At 39.8% G+C, this 16897-nt stretch overlaps 2 protein-coding genes across 8 annotated transcripts in view; one reads left to right on the plus strand and one right to left on the minus strand.

Annotated features, from left to right (window-relative positions):
* macrod2 (mono-ADP ribosylhydrolase 2) overlaps positions 1-16897 on the minus strand; it is a 690444-nt gene that overhangs the window by 583011 nt on the left and 90536 nt on the right. The window lies entirely within an intron of this gene.
* Positions 1075-11888, plus strand: flrt3 (fibronectin leucine rich transmembrane 3). 2 transcript variants are annotated; one of them, XM_065296419.1, is made up of 3 exons: positions 1075-1349; positions 6978-7751; positions 8736-11888. In XM_065296419.1, exon 3 carries the CDS (start codon positions 8764-8766, stop codon positions 10711-10713), a length of 1950 nt encoding a protein of 649 aa, XP_065152491.1. In that variant the 5' UTR covers positions 1075-1349; positions 6978-7751; positions 8736-8763; the 3' UTR covers positions 10714-11888. The 2 variants fall into 2 exon arrangements, with proteins under 2 accessions (XP_065152491.1, XP_065152492.1); XM_065296420.1 differs by having other exon boundaries at positions 6981-7751.

The following is a 16897-nucleotide window of genomic DNA, read 5'->3' on the forward strand; positions in this document are numbered from 1 at the left end:
GTGTCAGTTTTATAAACAATTTATCTTGAGAAAGGGGAAATATTAACTGACCTTTAAATCCGTCTAAACCTGTGGCAGCCCCCTTATATCAGTCAAGTCAAACAGAAATAAAAGCAGATCAAGGTCTGCCTTATCTACTCTACTGAAGGCCACTACTGAAGTGTTTGACCACAAACCCTATGAGGTACATCTGTTCCGGACAAATAGACAGATGATCAAAAGTTCAGGGAAAGTCTGTGTAAAATCCCCATGTACTGTAGGTTAAATACCTCAACTCAATACAATGGTCACATTACGGTAAAAATAAGCAAATCGACATGAAAAGCCATTTCACATGTCAGGTAAAAAAGAACTGTATCTGCTTTAGTCAGAGCAGAGTAATTGCTTATCCGAAAGCAGCGGGAAGGTTTGCTCAGGTCAGAAGGGAGCAGATTGCGCAAAGTTCCTCCAAAGTCCTTTGGAGACGATGACACAGTCTGTGCTGCTGGTTTATGAGGGAGCAAACTTTGGAGGCACTTTAAAACTTAATAAGCATAATGAGGCTGAACATAACGCCTGACTTCCGAGCTTAAAAATTCATAATGCACTGTGAAACCAAGAAACCATTTACAAGCGCTCTCTTATACACAGACACACACACTACTAAAAAAGGAAAGTACATCAGCCAGATTTACATAAACACATACAAACGCCTGCTAAATCGCCCGGCCCATTTTCGGCATCCCTCTCCCTCCTTCACATATAAACTCTATTACTTAATGCATACACACACACACACACACACACACACACACACACACACACACACACACACAGATCATATCTAAATAATGCCTATGGTGCCTTGCTCAACATAAACACATGAAATGCCCACTCAAGCCTTATTCAATGCTGCTCAATATTCATCTCCCTTTCTCCTGCCCCCCCTAGTGTCCACATTGCATAGACCTAGAGAGAAAACGAGAGGGAGAGAGAGAGAGAAGGGGAGGATGCCGAGAAGAGCGACAAGCTCCTCCCCCAGATGACATCAGCTCTGTGTTGAAGCAGAGCTGGAGGCAGATGCAACCTCACACTTGTAGTGAGCTCCAGGCAGCCGACCAGCTCTATCTAGTCTCTCTCTCTCTCTTTCTGAGCCAAAGGAGTGTGTGTGTGTATGTGAACAAGAGTGTGTTTGGAAATAAAAACACACCCTGCTACTTGTACCGTTTCTGCTACTGAGCCTTTCTGACACCCTGGGCTTTTTTTGGGATTGAAATCATCTTCCAACCTATTGGATTTATCCTGTGGACTGACTTATATTTTCTTTAAGGATATTCTTTTTTTAAATTCCCTTTTTATTGCTTTTGCAGGTAAGTGTGTTTTGTTATGGGTTCCCCCTGATTTATAGGCTGTTCCCTTATGTATGCCATCACCTTCAGGTTATCAAATATATTTAAAATATGCATAGGGCAAACATGCATCTCTTTAGATAGAAAAATCAAACATCTGTATTCACCTACAAACCTTAAGCTGCAGTCTTTGCTTGTTAACTTTAAGATCTGTATTTGTTCGCTACTGTATGACAGTTCTAACACTCCTATCAAAGCAGCTCTGCGGTGGTAAAATGCGTTTTATTTCGACTGTATGCAGACCCTTAGGGATTTAAGGGAGTGCAATGTCAATTTAAACTCGCAGTAGTACAGAAGCGATTCAATTTTATATAAGAGCCTTTTATTTTCTAGTCAGGAACCGATGCGTCTTTCCAAAAACAATTTGAAGTCTCCACGCCGTTGCGCGCAGAATAAACGCACCATAAACCTTCGGTTTTACAGCTCTGAACTGTGTCGATAAATGTATCACGACCCATCATGACTTTTCGACAAATAAACACTTAAAACGCAATGCAGGTTTAATATCACCCGCGCGCGATCAACAGGAACGCATAAACTTCGCGCGTTTCGTCTTAAATCCTATCATTTATCAACGTGAATAGATTTATGACGAAGCTAACGAGCAGATGGCGATTAAAAATGGATCAAATAAACCCGAATCCGAGCCACGATGAGAGTGATTGGAATAAGCAATGGGTGAACGTGAGGGATGTTGCGCCTGATCCACACCGGGACTGACGCGACAAAACTAACCAGCAGCGCTCGCTTGCGGACGCGGTGCAGACAGATTTGTTGATTATATGACGATAACGTGTTAATTTTGTCGTGAAGACTAAAACTACAGACTGGCCTGTAAATGTGCGCCCTGCTGTTTTGCGGTCGGTGTGTGTGGCGCATTAAAGAGATCTGAGGCTGTCAGCTGTTTCAAGATTTAACCATCAAACGAATTTCCCTCCTTTAAAGCGGCTTTACAAGTCATCTAAAGATAAGCTTTTTATATCTGTTAGGCAGAAAACTCTAGATTAAAATAATAGTTAATAGATAAAAAGACACCATGGTTTCAGATAGAGCTGATTAAATCAGTTTATAATCCAGATTTACACAATTGCGCTGGAGATTCGCGTAAACTTCCTTCTTTTTAAATCCTTTTTTCTTAACACACTTGCACTTGATGTGAAAGTTATTTTTCTCCAAATTTGAGTTGCGTGTGCAAATACACAAAGGTTGTGTATTCAAAGAGGTTGTTATTTTAGCATGACAATAGCTGAAAACACAAATGGGCTGTTTTGACTTAGTAAAGAGGGTGATAAAATTAACGAATAGATTGTTCTTTGTTGGACTTGTCAAAGCACTCTGTGCCCGTCTATTCACTTGCATAAACAATTTGTATCATTGGCTTACAAACACCCCACCTCTAAGCTGTAAAATATTGTGTATGGAACATATGCCTACCAGGCTCTCTTTAGATGCCGGTAAAATAATAAATATTCTTTTTCTTTATACAAAAACATAAGCATGAATGCAGTGTATGTTTACCAGCAGCCAGGCGGAGAGCACTCTTTGTTACCAACTACGAACACCGGAGGCTATAACCCAGTGGTCCGTGGCATTCACTGAGAGTCCACATAAAATGGTCATGTCTTTCAGAGCTTCAGAAAAAAGTCTGCCCTTTGTGAAGAGGACAAAAACAAATCTTTTAGCAGAATTCACCGCTCATGTTGGCAGCCAACCTCTGACCCCATTTTAGGCCATTCTTTAAAATGTAAAACGATTCTAGATGTTCATTTGCTGCTGAAATGTAACTAATATGCATGTTCCTTAAAAAGTCAGGAAAGTGTAACGGATAAAAAGCTGTGAATTTTAGCTTTAATGTAGCCTAAATGATTCTCCCCCTACTTTTTTATTCAAAAAACCTTAAAAGTACAGTGCACTAAATAAAGCAAATCCTTTTTGCCCTTGTCCAGCAAATGCTGCCCCCTGTACCCTAGCAGGGGGTACATATGTGGTAATTAAAGCACCAACTCAGCCTCCAAGTGTCTGTGTGTGTGTGTCTGACATTCACAGGCCCGATACAGAAGCACCTACCACCCCCAAGTGGGGAAAACGGTGCAGCTGCCACAGACCACTCTCTTTTCAGTGTAGTACAAAGGAAAGAGCCCCCTGTATCCCCTAAAATCCACTCTCACTGCCTGAACGCCAGGCAGGGACAAACCTGCAGATCATCTGCCCCAAAACTGCACACAGAGGGGTACCGTTAACACAATAGCCTGCTACTAAATTAACATTTAAACCATGACGTTCAAAACCGCCTTTCTCCTTCAAAATATGTGGGCAGAAATGTTTCATCTTTCAACCCACTAGGCTTGCAGGCTCGCCTCCAGTTTCATGGACATAAGATATAACACGACAAAGAGAGGCATTTAGTTCAAATCCTGCCTGGGGTTCAGAATCTATTATCATCTATTGAATAAAGAGAGAGCTGACCTACCAATAAATTCTGTAGTGCAAATTTAATTTAATCCTAAATGCCATCTTTCATGCACGGCCAGAGATCAAAATGTGACAGCAATTTTTGGAAACTAATTAAAAACAACAACAAAAAATGCAAACTGCAGCATTTATTTACTAATCATGAACTAATTTCAGAAATTCAAAAGCATGTAACTTTGTTGTCCTGTATTACCATTATCACTGCATTTTAACTCTGATAATTTAAAATGAATGTATATATTTTATATACATTTTGTGCATATTTAAATGCATATTCAATTTCAGTGCAATCTGTATTATCTAAAGGAAGGCCTTAACATAGTAAAAACATCAGATTATGCTTGTAAAATAAATAAATTCCTCTAAAATCAAAAGTTTATTCGTGATAGTTTCCGCAAATGCTTAAATTTAATCAATTCTCCATTTTTTATTGCATAATCAAATTTAGATGGTATTTAGAAAATTTATCTTGGGGGCTTTTTCATCCTTTACCCCGTTCCACATCAACTATAAAGCTCTAGAGTAAAAATACTAAAATAGTTACAGTGGCTAAAGTGCTAGTTTAACCAGAATGCTCAATTGAACATCGCTCTTGCAAAGCAATGGAGCAGAAGCAGGCCCGCCATTATAGCGATCTCCTAACGGGAAACACACAGCCTATTAGAACGATAGTGAAAAGTGTCCGTCATTTGACATTTTGTGTCCCTTTTCTTCCTGGCTATAAGCAGTGGGTGGGATGAGGGGCTGGAGGGTTTAACCAAATGTGAAAAAGCTAATAATTCTTAGTGAAAGGAGTTCAGTAAAGCAGAAGAGTGAAGACCAGGACCCTTATGCTTGCCTTGTAATGAACAATGGAGCATTGCCACTTCAGTGAAATCTGAGAAGCTGAGTGGAAACAAAGAAATAATAATGTAGTCGATCATGCAGTCAGATCATGGGCAGAAATGGTTTGCATGATCTACGTAGACAGCTGGCATGCAAGCTTAGGTGAATCGTATAAGGTGTATGGTATGTCCCATCTTGACCTTTATGGCCATAACAACCTATCGCCAAACGTATTCCCAAGGCATCTGTAATTTTATCAATGTTTCTAAAGAATGATTTCAGCTTTGCATCCTCATGAAATACATAACTATTTGTAAACAAAGCTGTTCTGAATGCTTTCAGCAAGATACTCACTTAAATATTGAGTAAACCGAAAGTGTTCGAAATAAATACATAAAACAACTTAATTTTTCCTACTCCTGTGCCAGGCAATGATTTTATGTGTAGCACATAATATTGGAGCCATTTGTTCTCCAGATAATTTTGCAGTCTGTTATGTGTCAGACTTCAAAGAAAAATAGCCAGGTACTTTACACACATAATTCTCAAAATCAATACAACACCTCAACACAAGCAGTTGGAAAACAGGATGCTGCTCGCCAACCAACTGCTCGCCGTTCCTACAAATTGCTTATTTTCCTGAACTGTTTCACAGAATAGGAGAAAAGAGAAGCAACTTGAGCTTGCTCAGCATACCAAAAACGCTCGGTCAAGCATCACCTGTCTTTAAAGTAGTGTCACAGCTGCTATTTCATGTTAATCTACTAATACAATACTAGGCACATGGAGCACTTGGGCTCAACAGAAGGTTGGGATGTATTATTAGACTCCGCTGGCGAGACCTGTAATCAAGTTACAGGCCTTTCAATTCCCTAATCTCTCCTTGTCACTAGCTACAACAGTTTCAGAATTACCTGACACACCACTTCGTGTTTTACAGGAAGGTTACTATCCACAGGTCATTAGGCGGGTTTCAGGGCCCAAACCGTGGTTAAGTCTGTAAGGGAGGATGTAAGCTTAGAGAACAGAAATGCATGCTGTCACCATGCATAAGAAGCACATTAGGAGAAATTAGGAAATGGTGCAGCAATGATACGAAACTCCCTGGGGCCACTGAGGTGACGTGCATGAGGATCTCGTTTGGCTATATATATGAGATGGAGGCGAGTTGTGCCACATTCATCTAACATGTACATTTTTGAGCAGATCGAGGGCGTTGCATTCAGGTGCTGCCGGGGCAGCCGTGGGGAAGCTGTGCTCAGCACCTCAACAGCTATAGGCTTAATTTAAAGGCGGCAATATATACGATTGCATCACCTCAATTTTTACTTCCAGCCTCTATCCTGCGCTTCTTATCAGATTCATCTTACGCAGCACAAGCCACACTAAAACCTCTTTGAAAGTGCAGCTCAGAGGAGAACTTAGCAAGGCAGGAGGGATCGGTCCTCGGCCATTGTCACAAGGTCCGAACCACTGATGCCTTTCTTATGCAAAGGAATTCTTTTCTCCCATCTCCATAGAGAGGATTGGGACCGAGGGGGTTAGTAGCAGACACAGCAATGAACACGGTTATCCTGGCAGCACAGGCTTAAGGCAGGGGAAAATAAAGGTTTTTATAAAAATCCACAACATCTCCACTAATCCAGGTTTCACAAACAGTGTCCACTATCAAAAGGCTGCAGCCCTAGGGCTTTTCTCTGTGGTCATTTACCCAGAGGTAAAGAAATCCCCTGATATACCGAAACCCAATAAGCTTAAGGGACTTTCAAATTCCTGTTTTAACCACATACCGCTTTCGCTTTTTCTCTCTCAATCTGATAAAGGTCTGAAATGCAGTGGACTAACCTGTAAAGAATTTCCAAATGTCTTAAAATTTCAAAAAGTTGTTGTAGTGTACTTTTTTTTCAGTCAGGTGCAAACATGGCGCATCATGAAAAACTGATGCAGGATTTGCTCGTCTTAGTTGTCACCTACGTAACAGTTTTTCCCAAAAATAGAAACACAAGAACCATCTGGTCACGTCAACCAACGTACAGCATGAATCTGCTTTATTTGAAGGACAGTGGCCAATTGAAACGTCTGCATCAATTTTAGCCTTGGCACGTCATTTCAGTATTAAATAAATGGTTACCAACATATTACACATGGTTAACAACTCATTCTTAATAAGGCCAGACATCATTCTCACCTTTTAAGGCATCAATGACGTATTAGTGTCACATGTTTCCCACTATTAAAGATCTGCTTCTTATTGGTTCTTTCTCTCTCTTTTTCTCTCCTTGATCCTGCCAGTAGGACGTTCAGCATGTTAGAGAGAGCGGGTGTCTACACGTCAAGCACGGGTTTGTGAAACAAGAGCCAGGGAGGCGGAAAGCTGCAGGAGCACAGGAAAAGCGAGTGATATTCCACGTCCGAGCCACCAGGCTGGATACTTTATTCATGCTCTTGCTAGGAGTGCGGCTACAGGATAGCAGGCTGACTGTGGGGCCTGACTTCAAAACCCAACCATCCTGGATTTGAGCCCGCAGTACCGCAGACGGACAGGGCTTGGATAAATGGTCTTAACGCCATGACCGTCCTGCTTCGGGAGATACGGGAACAGTTTACTGCCCAAAGGCGACTCTCTGTTCTATACAAAAGGGTTTAATTAGGGAACGCAATTTCCCCTTGATAAAAAAATAAGGATTCTGCATGCAGTAGGCAACTTTTTCTTTCTTTGCCTTCTTTTTTATTTTAGTCCTTTTTGCCTTTGAATACTTCACATAATCGCATGCCTACACAGGAGAAGACTGCCTAAGGTTTGTCTGAAAGCGAGGCGCTTTCTTTATAGGTTTATCAACCATGGCAAAGCCTTTGATTGCATGAACTGTGGACACTGTAATACAAGACAGGAGGTCACCGGTACAAACAAGGATCAGTTCAGCAAATACCAGCTTGGGCAGGATATAACCAAAGAGACCTCTTTGACGAGACGGACAAACATCTTGTGAAAGAACAGAAAGGAGAGATTAAAGCTTCATTGGATTTTGGGTGGCTACAGAGGATTAAGAGGCATTTCTGAATCAGGTATGACAAATATGGATGTTTGTGACATTTTTTCTAATATAATATAATATAATAATACTAGAAAATTATTATGCAATAATATTAAATTATAATAAATTAGAATTTGCGCAATAATGTAATCAAAATTATACAATAATTAAAAAAGGCACACTTTTTAGCCTTAACCTATTATCTGTGCCTGCCAAATATAAAATCTAATTTTTTCGTCATATTCCATGGCCTCTGAGATTATAACATTATTTCATGAAAATGACCAAAATCTATAAAAATTTAAAGTTGCCCACAAGTAATTACATTTTGGCAGGAAGAATTCATAATGCTTCCAATTTCATTTCGGGTTATAAGCCTCCAGAAAGAGAAAAATAACAAGCTGATTTAAAACATTTCATCAACAAGGCCAGACTTTGTTCAATCAGTGTAGTTTGCGGCACTAAAAACCAGCCTTGAAATGCACTGGCTGACTGCAGAAATGTGTAAAACAACAAGGGCCCGAGATTACATTACACACGGCAAAAGATAAAACCTTTTGCACACAGGCGTTTCATTCAAGGAACGCTAGTGGGTTTAAGGATATGTTATCTACATCCACGGCTGATTGGGAATATCCTTCCACTTCAATTAGACTTGCTTCTAAAACTCTCATTTCTCCCTTTACCCATTTTTTTTTTGTTGGCAGTAATGCTTTTCTTTTAGTTTTTTTGTATTGTTTTGATATACCTTGAAAATGAAAAAAATTCAATCAAGATAAACACCCCAGGCACGTTTCGCTATCATAGTTTTTTCATTCGTTCATGCTGTTGGAAATTTTAATAGCCTCTTTTCATTAATTCAACAGCAGAAATATACAATTCCTTGTCTTCAATTGAATCATTTAGTACAAAAAAAGTGCTTCAGGCATCATACATAAAACAGCAATTATTTAGATCAGTGCATTGCTTTTCTGTCTGAATTCCTGAATTGAACTTTCCTTTGTTTTTCTCCAAGGGCAACAACCAGAAAGTGGACAGTAGCGATGGCATGCAAATACAAGTCCTTCTTTGTCTTCATGATCAGAGCCGGGCTTCTGCTTGGCCTGGCCAATCCGCTGGTGACCTCAGCCTCCTGTCCCTCACAGTGCCGGTGCGATGGGACTTTTATCTACTGCAATGATCGGGAGTTGACTTCCATTCCCTCGGGAATCCCAGAGGACGCCACGGTACTTTTTCTCCAGAACAACCACATTAAAAGTGCGGGAATCCCTACGGATCTGCGAAGGCTAAACAACGTAGAAAAGATCTACTTGTACTGCAACAACCTGGATGAGTTTCCGACCAACCTGCCACTGAATGTCAAAGAGCTTCATTTACAGGAAAACAACATCCGGACTATTACTCACGCCTCCCTGGCACAGATTCCCTTTATTGAGGAATTACATCTCGATGACAATTCTGTGTCAGCTGTCAGCATCGAAGAGGGTGCGTTTCGGGACAGCAACCATCTGAGGCTTCTCTTCCTATCCCGCAACCACCTCAGCACTATACCTTCTGGTCTACCGATGACTATCGAGGAGCTTCGCTTCGATGACAACCGCATCTCCTCTATCTCTGAGGCTTCCCTGCAGGATCTTATAAACCTGAAACGACTGGTTCTGGATGGCAACCTTCTAAACAACCGGGGTATTGGAGAGATGGCTCTCATAAATTTAGTCAACCTTACCGAGCTTTCGTTGGTACGGAATTCCCTTACGTCCCCACCTGCCAATCTGCCAGGCTCGAGCCTGGAGAAGTTAAATCTTCAAGACAACCACATCAATCACGTGCCAGCAGGTGCCTTTGCTTTTTTGAGACAGCTGTACCGTCTGGATCTGTCAGGCAACAACCTGAGCAGTTTGCCCAACGGGGTATTTGATGACCTGGATAACCTCACCCAGCTGCTCTTGCGTAACAACCCCTGGAATTGCAACTGCAGAATGAAATGGGTACGTGATTGGCTACGGACCCTACCATCTAAAGTTAACGTGCGCGGCTTTATGTGCCAGGGCCCCGATAAGGTCAAAGGAATGGCCATCAAGGATCTAGCAACTGAACTGTTCAGCTGCTCTGAAACCGATGACTCGCCTACATACGAGACTAGTACCGTCTCAAACACCTTGCCACCCTCGAGGCCTCAGTGGCCAACGTATGTGACTAGAAGACCTGTGGTTAAAGGTCCAGAGTTGGGAAGAAACTATCGTAGCACAACGCCGTCTAGTCGTAAGGTTATAACAATAAACGTCAAATCTAGTAGTGCTGAGACAGTGCACATATCTTGGAGAGTATCTCAACCCATGACTGCCCTAAGGCTCAGCTGGTTAAAGCTGGGCCACAGTCCTGCCTTCGGATCCATAACCGAGACCATTGTTCAAGGGGAAAGAACCGAGTACCTCCTTACAGCTCTGGAGCCTGAATCTTCTTATCGGATATGCATGGTTCCCATGGAAACAAGTAACATTTACCTGTCAGACGAGACGCCGGTTTGCATCGAGACAGAAACTGGCTCCCTAAAAGCATACAATCCCACCACAACCTTGAACAGAGAGCAGGAGAAAGAGCCTTACAAAAATTCAAATCTGCCTTTAGCTGCTATTATCGGAGGAGCCGTAGCCCTTTTGGCCATCATCATGTTGGCCCTGGTGTGTTGGTATGTCCACAGGAACGGTTCCTTATTTTCCAGGAACTGCACGTACAACAAGGGTCGCAGGAGGAAGGACGATTATGCAGAAGCTGGAACAAAGAAGGACAACTCCATCTTGGAGATTAGAGAGACATCTTTTCAAATGATACCTATAAATCACATGCCAGTGTCTAAAGAGGAATTTGTCATACACACTATTTTTCCTCCTAACGGCTTAAGCCTTTACAAGTCTCCACACAGCGAAAACAGCATCAACAACAGAAGCTACAGAGACAGTGGAATACCAGATTCAGACTATTCTCATTCATGATAGTGTGCACGGATTACAAAGACGCTTTATTGCGAATAAGTGACTTCGAGACTGCTTGGTCTTTTGCAAAACACTGGATTGAAAAGACTGAGAAAGCATCGTTATGTACATTTGCCATATAATTTATATTTAAGGACGATTTATTAAAAAGGAGAGAAAAGGTTTCCGATCGCAGGCCATCACTGAGTCATTGGTGTACGCTGCCACAAACCGCAATTCTATATTTTAGAGATTTGTAGTAATTTGTACTGTACTTCCTTTACTTATGGTTTTAGACCAATTAAAAAACTTTGTGCTCTACTGAGATATGATGACTTGTCAACTGTGAAAGTGGGTTTTCATTGCTGTGTTGAACAATCAGATTTTAGGAAACCATGTAGTATAAGCACAGGTCAAAACTATTGCTATGTTGCTGTCAGTGAAAAAATACAACAAAAAACAAGACTGCAGGTATGTAGGGCCTATCTGATCAAAGTTAAACTAGTGTTTTGTTCATTCTAAGGACAGGAGGGTGGTCACAGATTTACAGGTATCATAAACTGCCCGTTCCAGAAAGTTGCCTGGCATCTCTGCAAAAATTAGGAAGCAGCTATCTATAACTCCCCCCCCCCAATCCTGGAACCGGCTCCAACACAGCACAGAATCCAAAATCCTGCGCCTTGGCCAGACAGTTCTGCCCTGGCACATGGCAAACGAAGCACAGAGATCAAATGAAAGGTTATTTTTTGGTCAAATCAGCACGGACAGGCTGAAACACAATTCAGTATTGTTTATCCAGTCAGTATCCCCAGTACATTTAAGAATCTCATTGCAAAAACAGCACTCTAAAACGAATATGTTCTGGGCAGTAAAAATATGGCAAGAAAGACATTTGGGCTCTTTTATATTTGGAATATAAAGTGTCAACTATTTTTTTGTTCATATAATTCTTATTTGTCTTTTTTTTCTAATTCAAGCCACTTTTACGTTGCCACAGTTGAAAGTTAATTGTTCTTTACAACTGAAGACCAAAGTGCATTGTATGCCCTTTGGCCAGTCTTGTATGTGCCTTGATCCAATGCTTATTGTATTTAGCTTTTTCACAAAAAATAAATCAGTGACTTAACTTTTTCATACACACTTGAATATGATAGGATATTGGTCATATTGCAAAATAAAAGTGGATCAAAACCCAACTCCGTGGTCTCCTTTTCCCAAGAGAATGCTTTCCATTTATTTTTAATCCCTTCAAGCTTTACACATAGCATTTTAGCCCTCTGAATCATTAAAGCGTTTGATTCCACATGCAACATTCGCTTCGGGGCTGCATGTGCTCTTTTGTGTGGTTAAGCCATGTATGACTTATGCGATCGGCCCAATTGGGAAATATAAGTGACTGTACGGCAGAGAAGTTAAATGAGGCCGTTAGGGAGATGCGCTGGGTTTTATGCGCCACAGGGATAGATGTAAATATCTAATGACTATATAGCATAAAGTCAATTGTGCAGCCTTTGCTGGGTACAGGGCACATCATCCACACCGATTTATGATAGGAATCACAGAGGTGGATCTAGGCACCTAACAGACTAGAAACTGTAGGGTTTACACATGGCAGAGGTGTATAATACTTAAGTATTTTAGTTACATTTTCCAAGCATCTTTGCTTTATCAGAGTGTTTGTCTTGGGAAAAAAGTTACTTTTCTTTCCTAAAAAATGTTCACTACATTCTAAAGCATAGACTCATACTGTGTATTCATTATATATTGCATATTTAAATTGATTTAATGCCTAATTACATAAAAATTGTGTACTTTTACTTTCTTGAGTAAAAGTACGAAAATAATTTTTACTAAAGTAAAAGTACAAAAAAATTACTAGATGTTTAAATGTACTTAAATATTATATATAAACCAAAAACTTGAAATTATGAAATGTAGGAGAGTAAAAATTAGGATAATATGCTTTGGAATGTATGTTTTCCAAAGAAAAACACTAATAAAATACGAATAATTGAAAATTTACTTTTATGTAGAAAGTTCTAATACTTAAGTACAACTCTGACACATGGTATACAAACGCAACATGCATGCAAATCATGAGCGTGTGAACAGACTAAAGTTCAGACACAGACGCATACGCCCCAAGCTTTAATTACGGTTTTGAAAAGAAAAAAAACAGTAAGTCAGATCCAAACCTTAAGTATACTTCACTCTTCTTGTGTTCTATATATACAACATCAGCTTAAAATTGAAGTACAACCCTCTGTGAACGTCACGGTTCAGAAAAGACCCACATATGAAGGCTGCTGATGTTCCACAGCTTTCCCTGTCATTTGTTTATGTGGCTTCCTAACTTATGGTTATTAGGGTGTTGAAAATAGCTTTTATTGAGTCGCGTTTTTTTCCATCACTCAATTCAATGTATGTCTGCAGCCTTTAAATTTAGTTTGAGAATTAAAATCTAATTTTTATGATTTACTTGCATCAGCTGGTCAGAACTAAAATGTCTGAGTATGCACACTTTCTTTATGTTCAGTGTATAGCAGTAAATCAATTTCCAGATTCCATATATTTAAGATATAAAGAACTGGTAATAAAAATAAAATATTGTTCAGCTGCTGGATGGTTTAGCATTTCCAGTTAGAAAGATCTATTCAGAAATTAGCATTGGGGGAGGTTAAGTTGGGCGCCTGCTTCTGGGGTGACCTGTGGTGACCCTTTTAACACAATGACCTCACCTCTGGCGTCTTTGTCAGCACATTGTTGGATTTTACAGATGACCTCATTGCCCTGGGAAAACCATTGATCAGGACTGATGGTCTGGGAGGCTGGTGCACACTTGAAATTCTACCTTGTGAATAGGGCACTTCACATGAAACCAAGGGCAAAACTTTTTCAAAAACAACCATAGAGTTTGTGGGTCTGCAGATGACAATGAGGATTGTGAAGATTGAACTGGACATTCATTGTTCATTTGATCTGTGATCAGTAGTATTGGCCCAGAGAAAGCCATGTTTGATTAAAGGTCAAATAAAGGCAGGTGAAACAAGGGTCATAGATGAACAATGAAAAATGGGTGGACATTTCGGACTTTTGACCTCCTCCTTAAGTAACTGGTGCACATTTTTCACTTTTTAGTCTATTGACCCTTTATCAAGCAATTGGACATTTTTCATCTTTGACTCGGGCCTTTATTAAGCAATTGGTGGACATTTTTCATCTTTTAGACTTGAGCCTTTGCAATTGGTGGACATTTTTCATCTTTTCACCCCTTATTTAAGCAAAAGAAACAGTCCAGGTCAGGTCAGGACAAGAATGAATCATCAGCTCTTAACCCTATCAGAACAAATAGTAGAGAAAATAATACAGCAGTCCCATCAAAAAGAGCAATGTAAGAGAGTGCTGCTTTGGACCAAAAAGGCAATTACTGGTAAATGCAGAAGCCACATGTCATTCAATTATTTTTAGAGTTTAATTTACCAAAAGAGCCATAAGGGAGTTGACTTTAAAAGCACCATCTTATTCTGATCTCATTTTGTTTCACCTTGCAGTTAGATGTAGTCATCAACACCTTGCATATCTATTCCCAGGCGTGTAATGTGTTTGCTCCCATTCTGCCTGGCCTAGCGTTTGGTACAAAGCTCTTTCGTACTCAGCTCAAAAACTTGCAAAACAAAAAAGCAAAAAAGTCCTAACTTATGAACAATTTGCTTTCTCCTATCCCTTGTATGCTATCCAAGATATCTAGCATAAAAGCTGATGCATCCCAATTTAGGGTGCAATCGTTACCGCCCACCATGCCTGGACATCAGCCAGAGCGTGTTTATAAATCATACAAGCACGAATGATATAGGTTGAAGTATTTCCGTTTCTGTTTGTTTGCACGTGTTTCTGAAGATCCCCTTTTTGCTACCACCAATTACGTTGACCTTTTAGTGTTCACATCCGCTTAATGCTTCTTTTCCCCTTTCAACAAACAAATCGCAAATCAAGACACATAGCACGCGCTAAAACTATACTGAAACCGCAATATAAAACTTATGCATGTCTTTAAGAGACAGCTGCGGCCTGGGAGCGGCGCCATGGCCACATGTGCTCTGCTGTCACCACCGTCATGTGGTGACATAAATACAAGCAGTCAAAGCAAACATTTGAAGAAGCAACAGAAATGTGTGTTAAAATATGAAGGAAAAACCTTGGGTTAAGTAAAAAAATGACAAGATACAGCCATGTAAAGCAAAGATAAGGCAATATTAGATTTACTAGATTGTTTTCTTTCTCTAAGAATAGCCAAAATTAACATATACACAATTGAATCGACCAGCTGATAAAGCAGTATTTGTACCAGGGACCTGCCTGTGATGCCTTAAAATACTGCCTCCATAGGGAGCTCACTATCCTTATATGTTACTCTAGCTTGAACTGTAATTTTTTCGCTCCTTCACTTCAATTTCTTTTTCCTATCCCAACTGAACTGAACCTCTCAATCTCTCTCCAGTCCAATTCCTCCACATCTCTCCATCTCTTCTGTTCTCAAACACAGGGGAATCCAAGACTCTGCATTTCTCCTTACTGTGACCAATGACCTGAAACACTGAGGCCACAACAAGTACAATCTCCACTCATCTTAATGAATCCAATTTTTTGCTCGACAGCACACGGCGTGCATACATCTATCTCCTGTTGAAATCATCTGACGTTAATACAAATTAACAGGGGCTCGTCTATTAAGGCGGCAACAGAGCTGACACATTGCCGGTGGAGCAGGTTGAATTATTGAACAGGGAAAATGACTTACAACTGTTGTGAAGTGAATTCTTACCTCTAAGCCAGCATCTGTTAATGCAATAACAAGTGACAACGACTAATTCCTGCGGGCAAGTACGGGGTATGATAATTTGATGTAGGGCATCATATGTTTAGAGGACCTCTATTTAATTGACTTTACTAGATGAGAGACATTAATTCCCGTCATCCCTTAACTACCTTAAATGATCTTTTAAAAGGTGATGTAATTTCTGGTGCCCTTTAGCAAAACTGTGTGCCCACCTCTCTGCTGTTTCATCGATCTACAGGGGTATTTGTCCAGAATGCCTGCTCGAGCTGGAAATAATCATTTTGTTCCCCTCTGAAAGGTCCTGCGCGGTACAATCGTCCTTTAGCCCTCCGTGACGGCGGGGCTCCGAGGACTGTGTCGGGACCGGCTTCGATCTGGTTAGTATTCTCGTTTGCGTGAGTTCCAAGGTTTAAATGTCACTGGCGAATTTGCATGCGACCCGCCAACTATATGCAACTGACAGATGGTGAAGCCGTGCTGTAATGCCAACTGGTACATTGGTGGATATTGGCATTTGTATGCTGATATTAGTGTAGCCTACCCATACCACATAGCCAACTGTAAGATGTTATCAGAATATTTCAACACTGATGAGGATCAGTTTAAATGTCACAGATATTGGTAAACAGTGATTTGGGTTAGAAAACAACATGTTTGCTAAAATCTAACATCAAAAAGTTCAATAAAAACCACTGTGAAAACCAGGCTAAAGTCCAAAAATCTAATTCTGAGATAACGAGCATAAAATATGATTTTACCTATTAATTTTATTAGGATTTTAATCTTTGATATGGTCTTTTTGTAAGTATTAAAAATATCAAAGTTATATTTTCACTCAATGTTCTTTACATTATAGATGATTTTATGTAGAAAACACACTGAAAAAAAATATTTTCAAGAAAAAAAGATTCTTAGTACTTTTGTCTTGTTTTAAGAAAAAATATCAATTTTTTTTTAAATTAAGATGATTTTCTTGATGAGCAAAATGACCCAAGAAAAAAAGTCTAGTTTTATACCAAAAATATCAAATTTAAGTCATTTTGTGCATAAAAAAAATCTGCCAATGGGGAAAGCAAAAAAATCTTGAACAATTTCTCAAACACTAAATTCAAGAAAAATTTAAGAAAAAATAGCTTACCCCATTGGCAGATTATTTTGCTTGTTTTATGCACAAAATTACTTAAATTTGATATTTTTGGTCTAAAAACTAGACTTATTTTCTTGGGTCATTTTGCTCGTCAAGAAAAAGCACCTTGATTTAAGAATTTTTAGATATTTTTACTGAAAACAAGACAAAAATAGTAAGATTTTTTTTCTTGTAAACCATTTTTTTGCAGTGCAGTAAATCATAAAATAATGACTTTCTTT

This window comes from Paramisgurnus dabryanus, chromosome 20, assembly GCF_030506205.2.
Source record: "Paramisgurnus dabryanus chromosome 20, PD_genome_1.1, whole genome shotgun sequence".
Lineage (NCBI taxonomy): Eukaryota > Metazoa > Chordata > Actinopteri > Cypriniformes > Cobitidae > Paramisgurnus > Paramisgurnus dabryanus.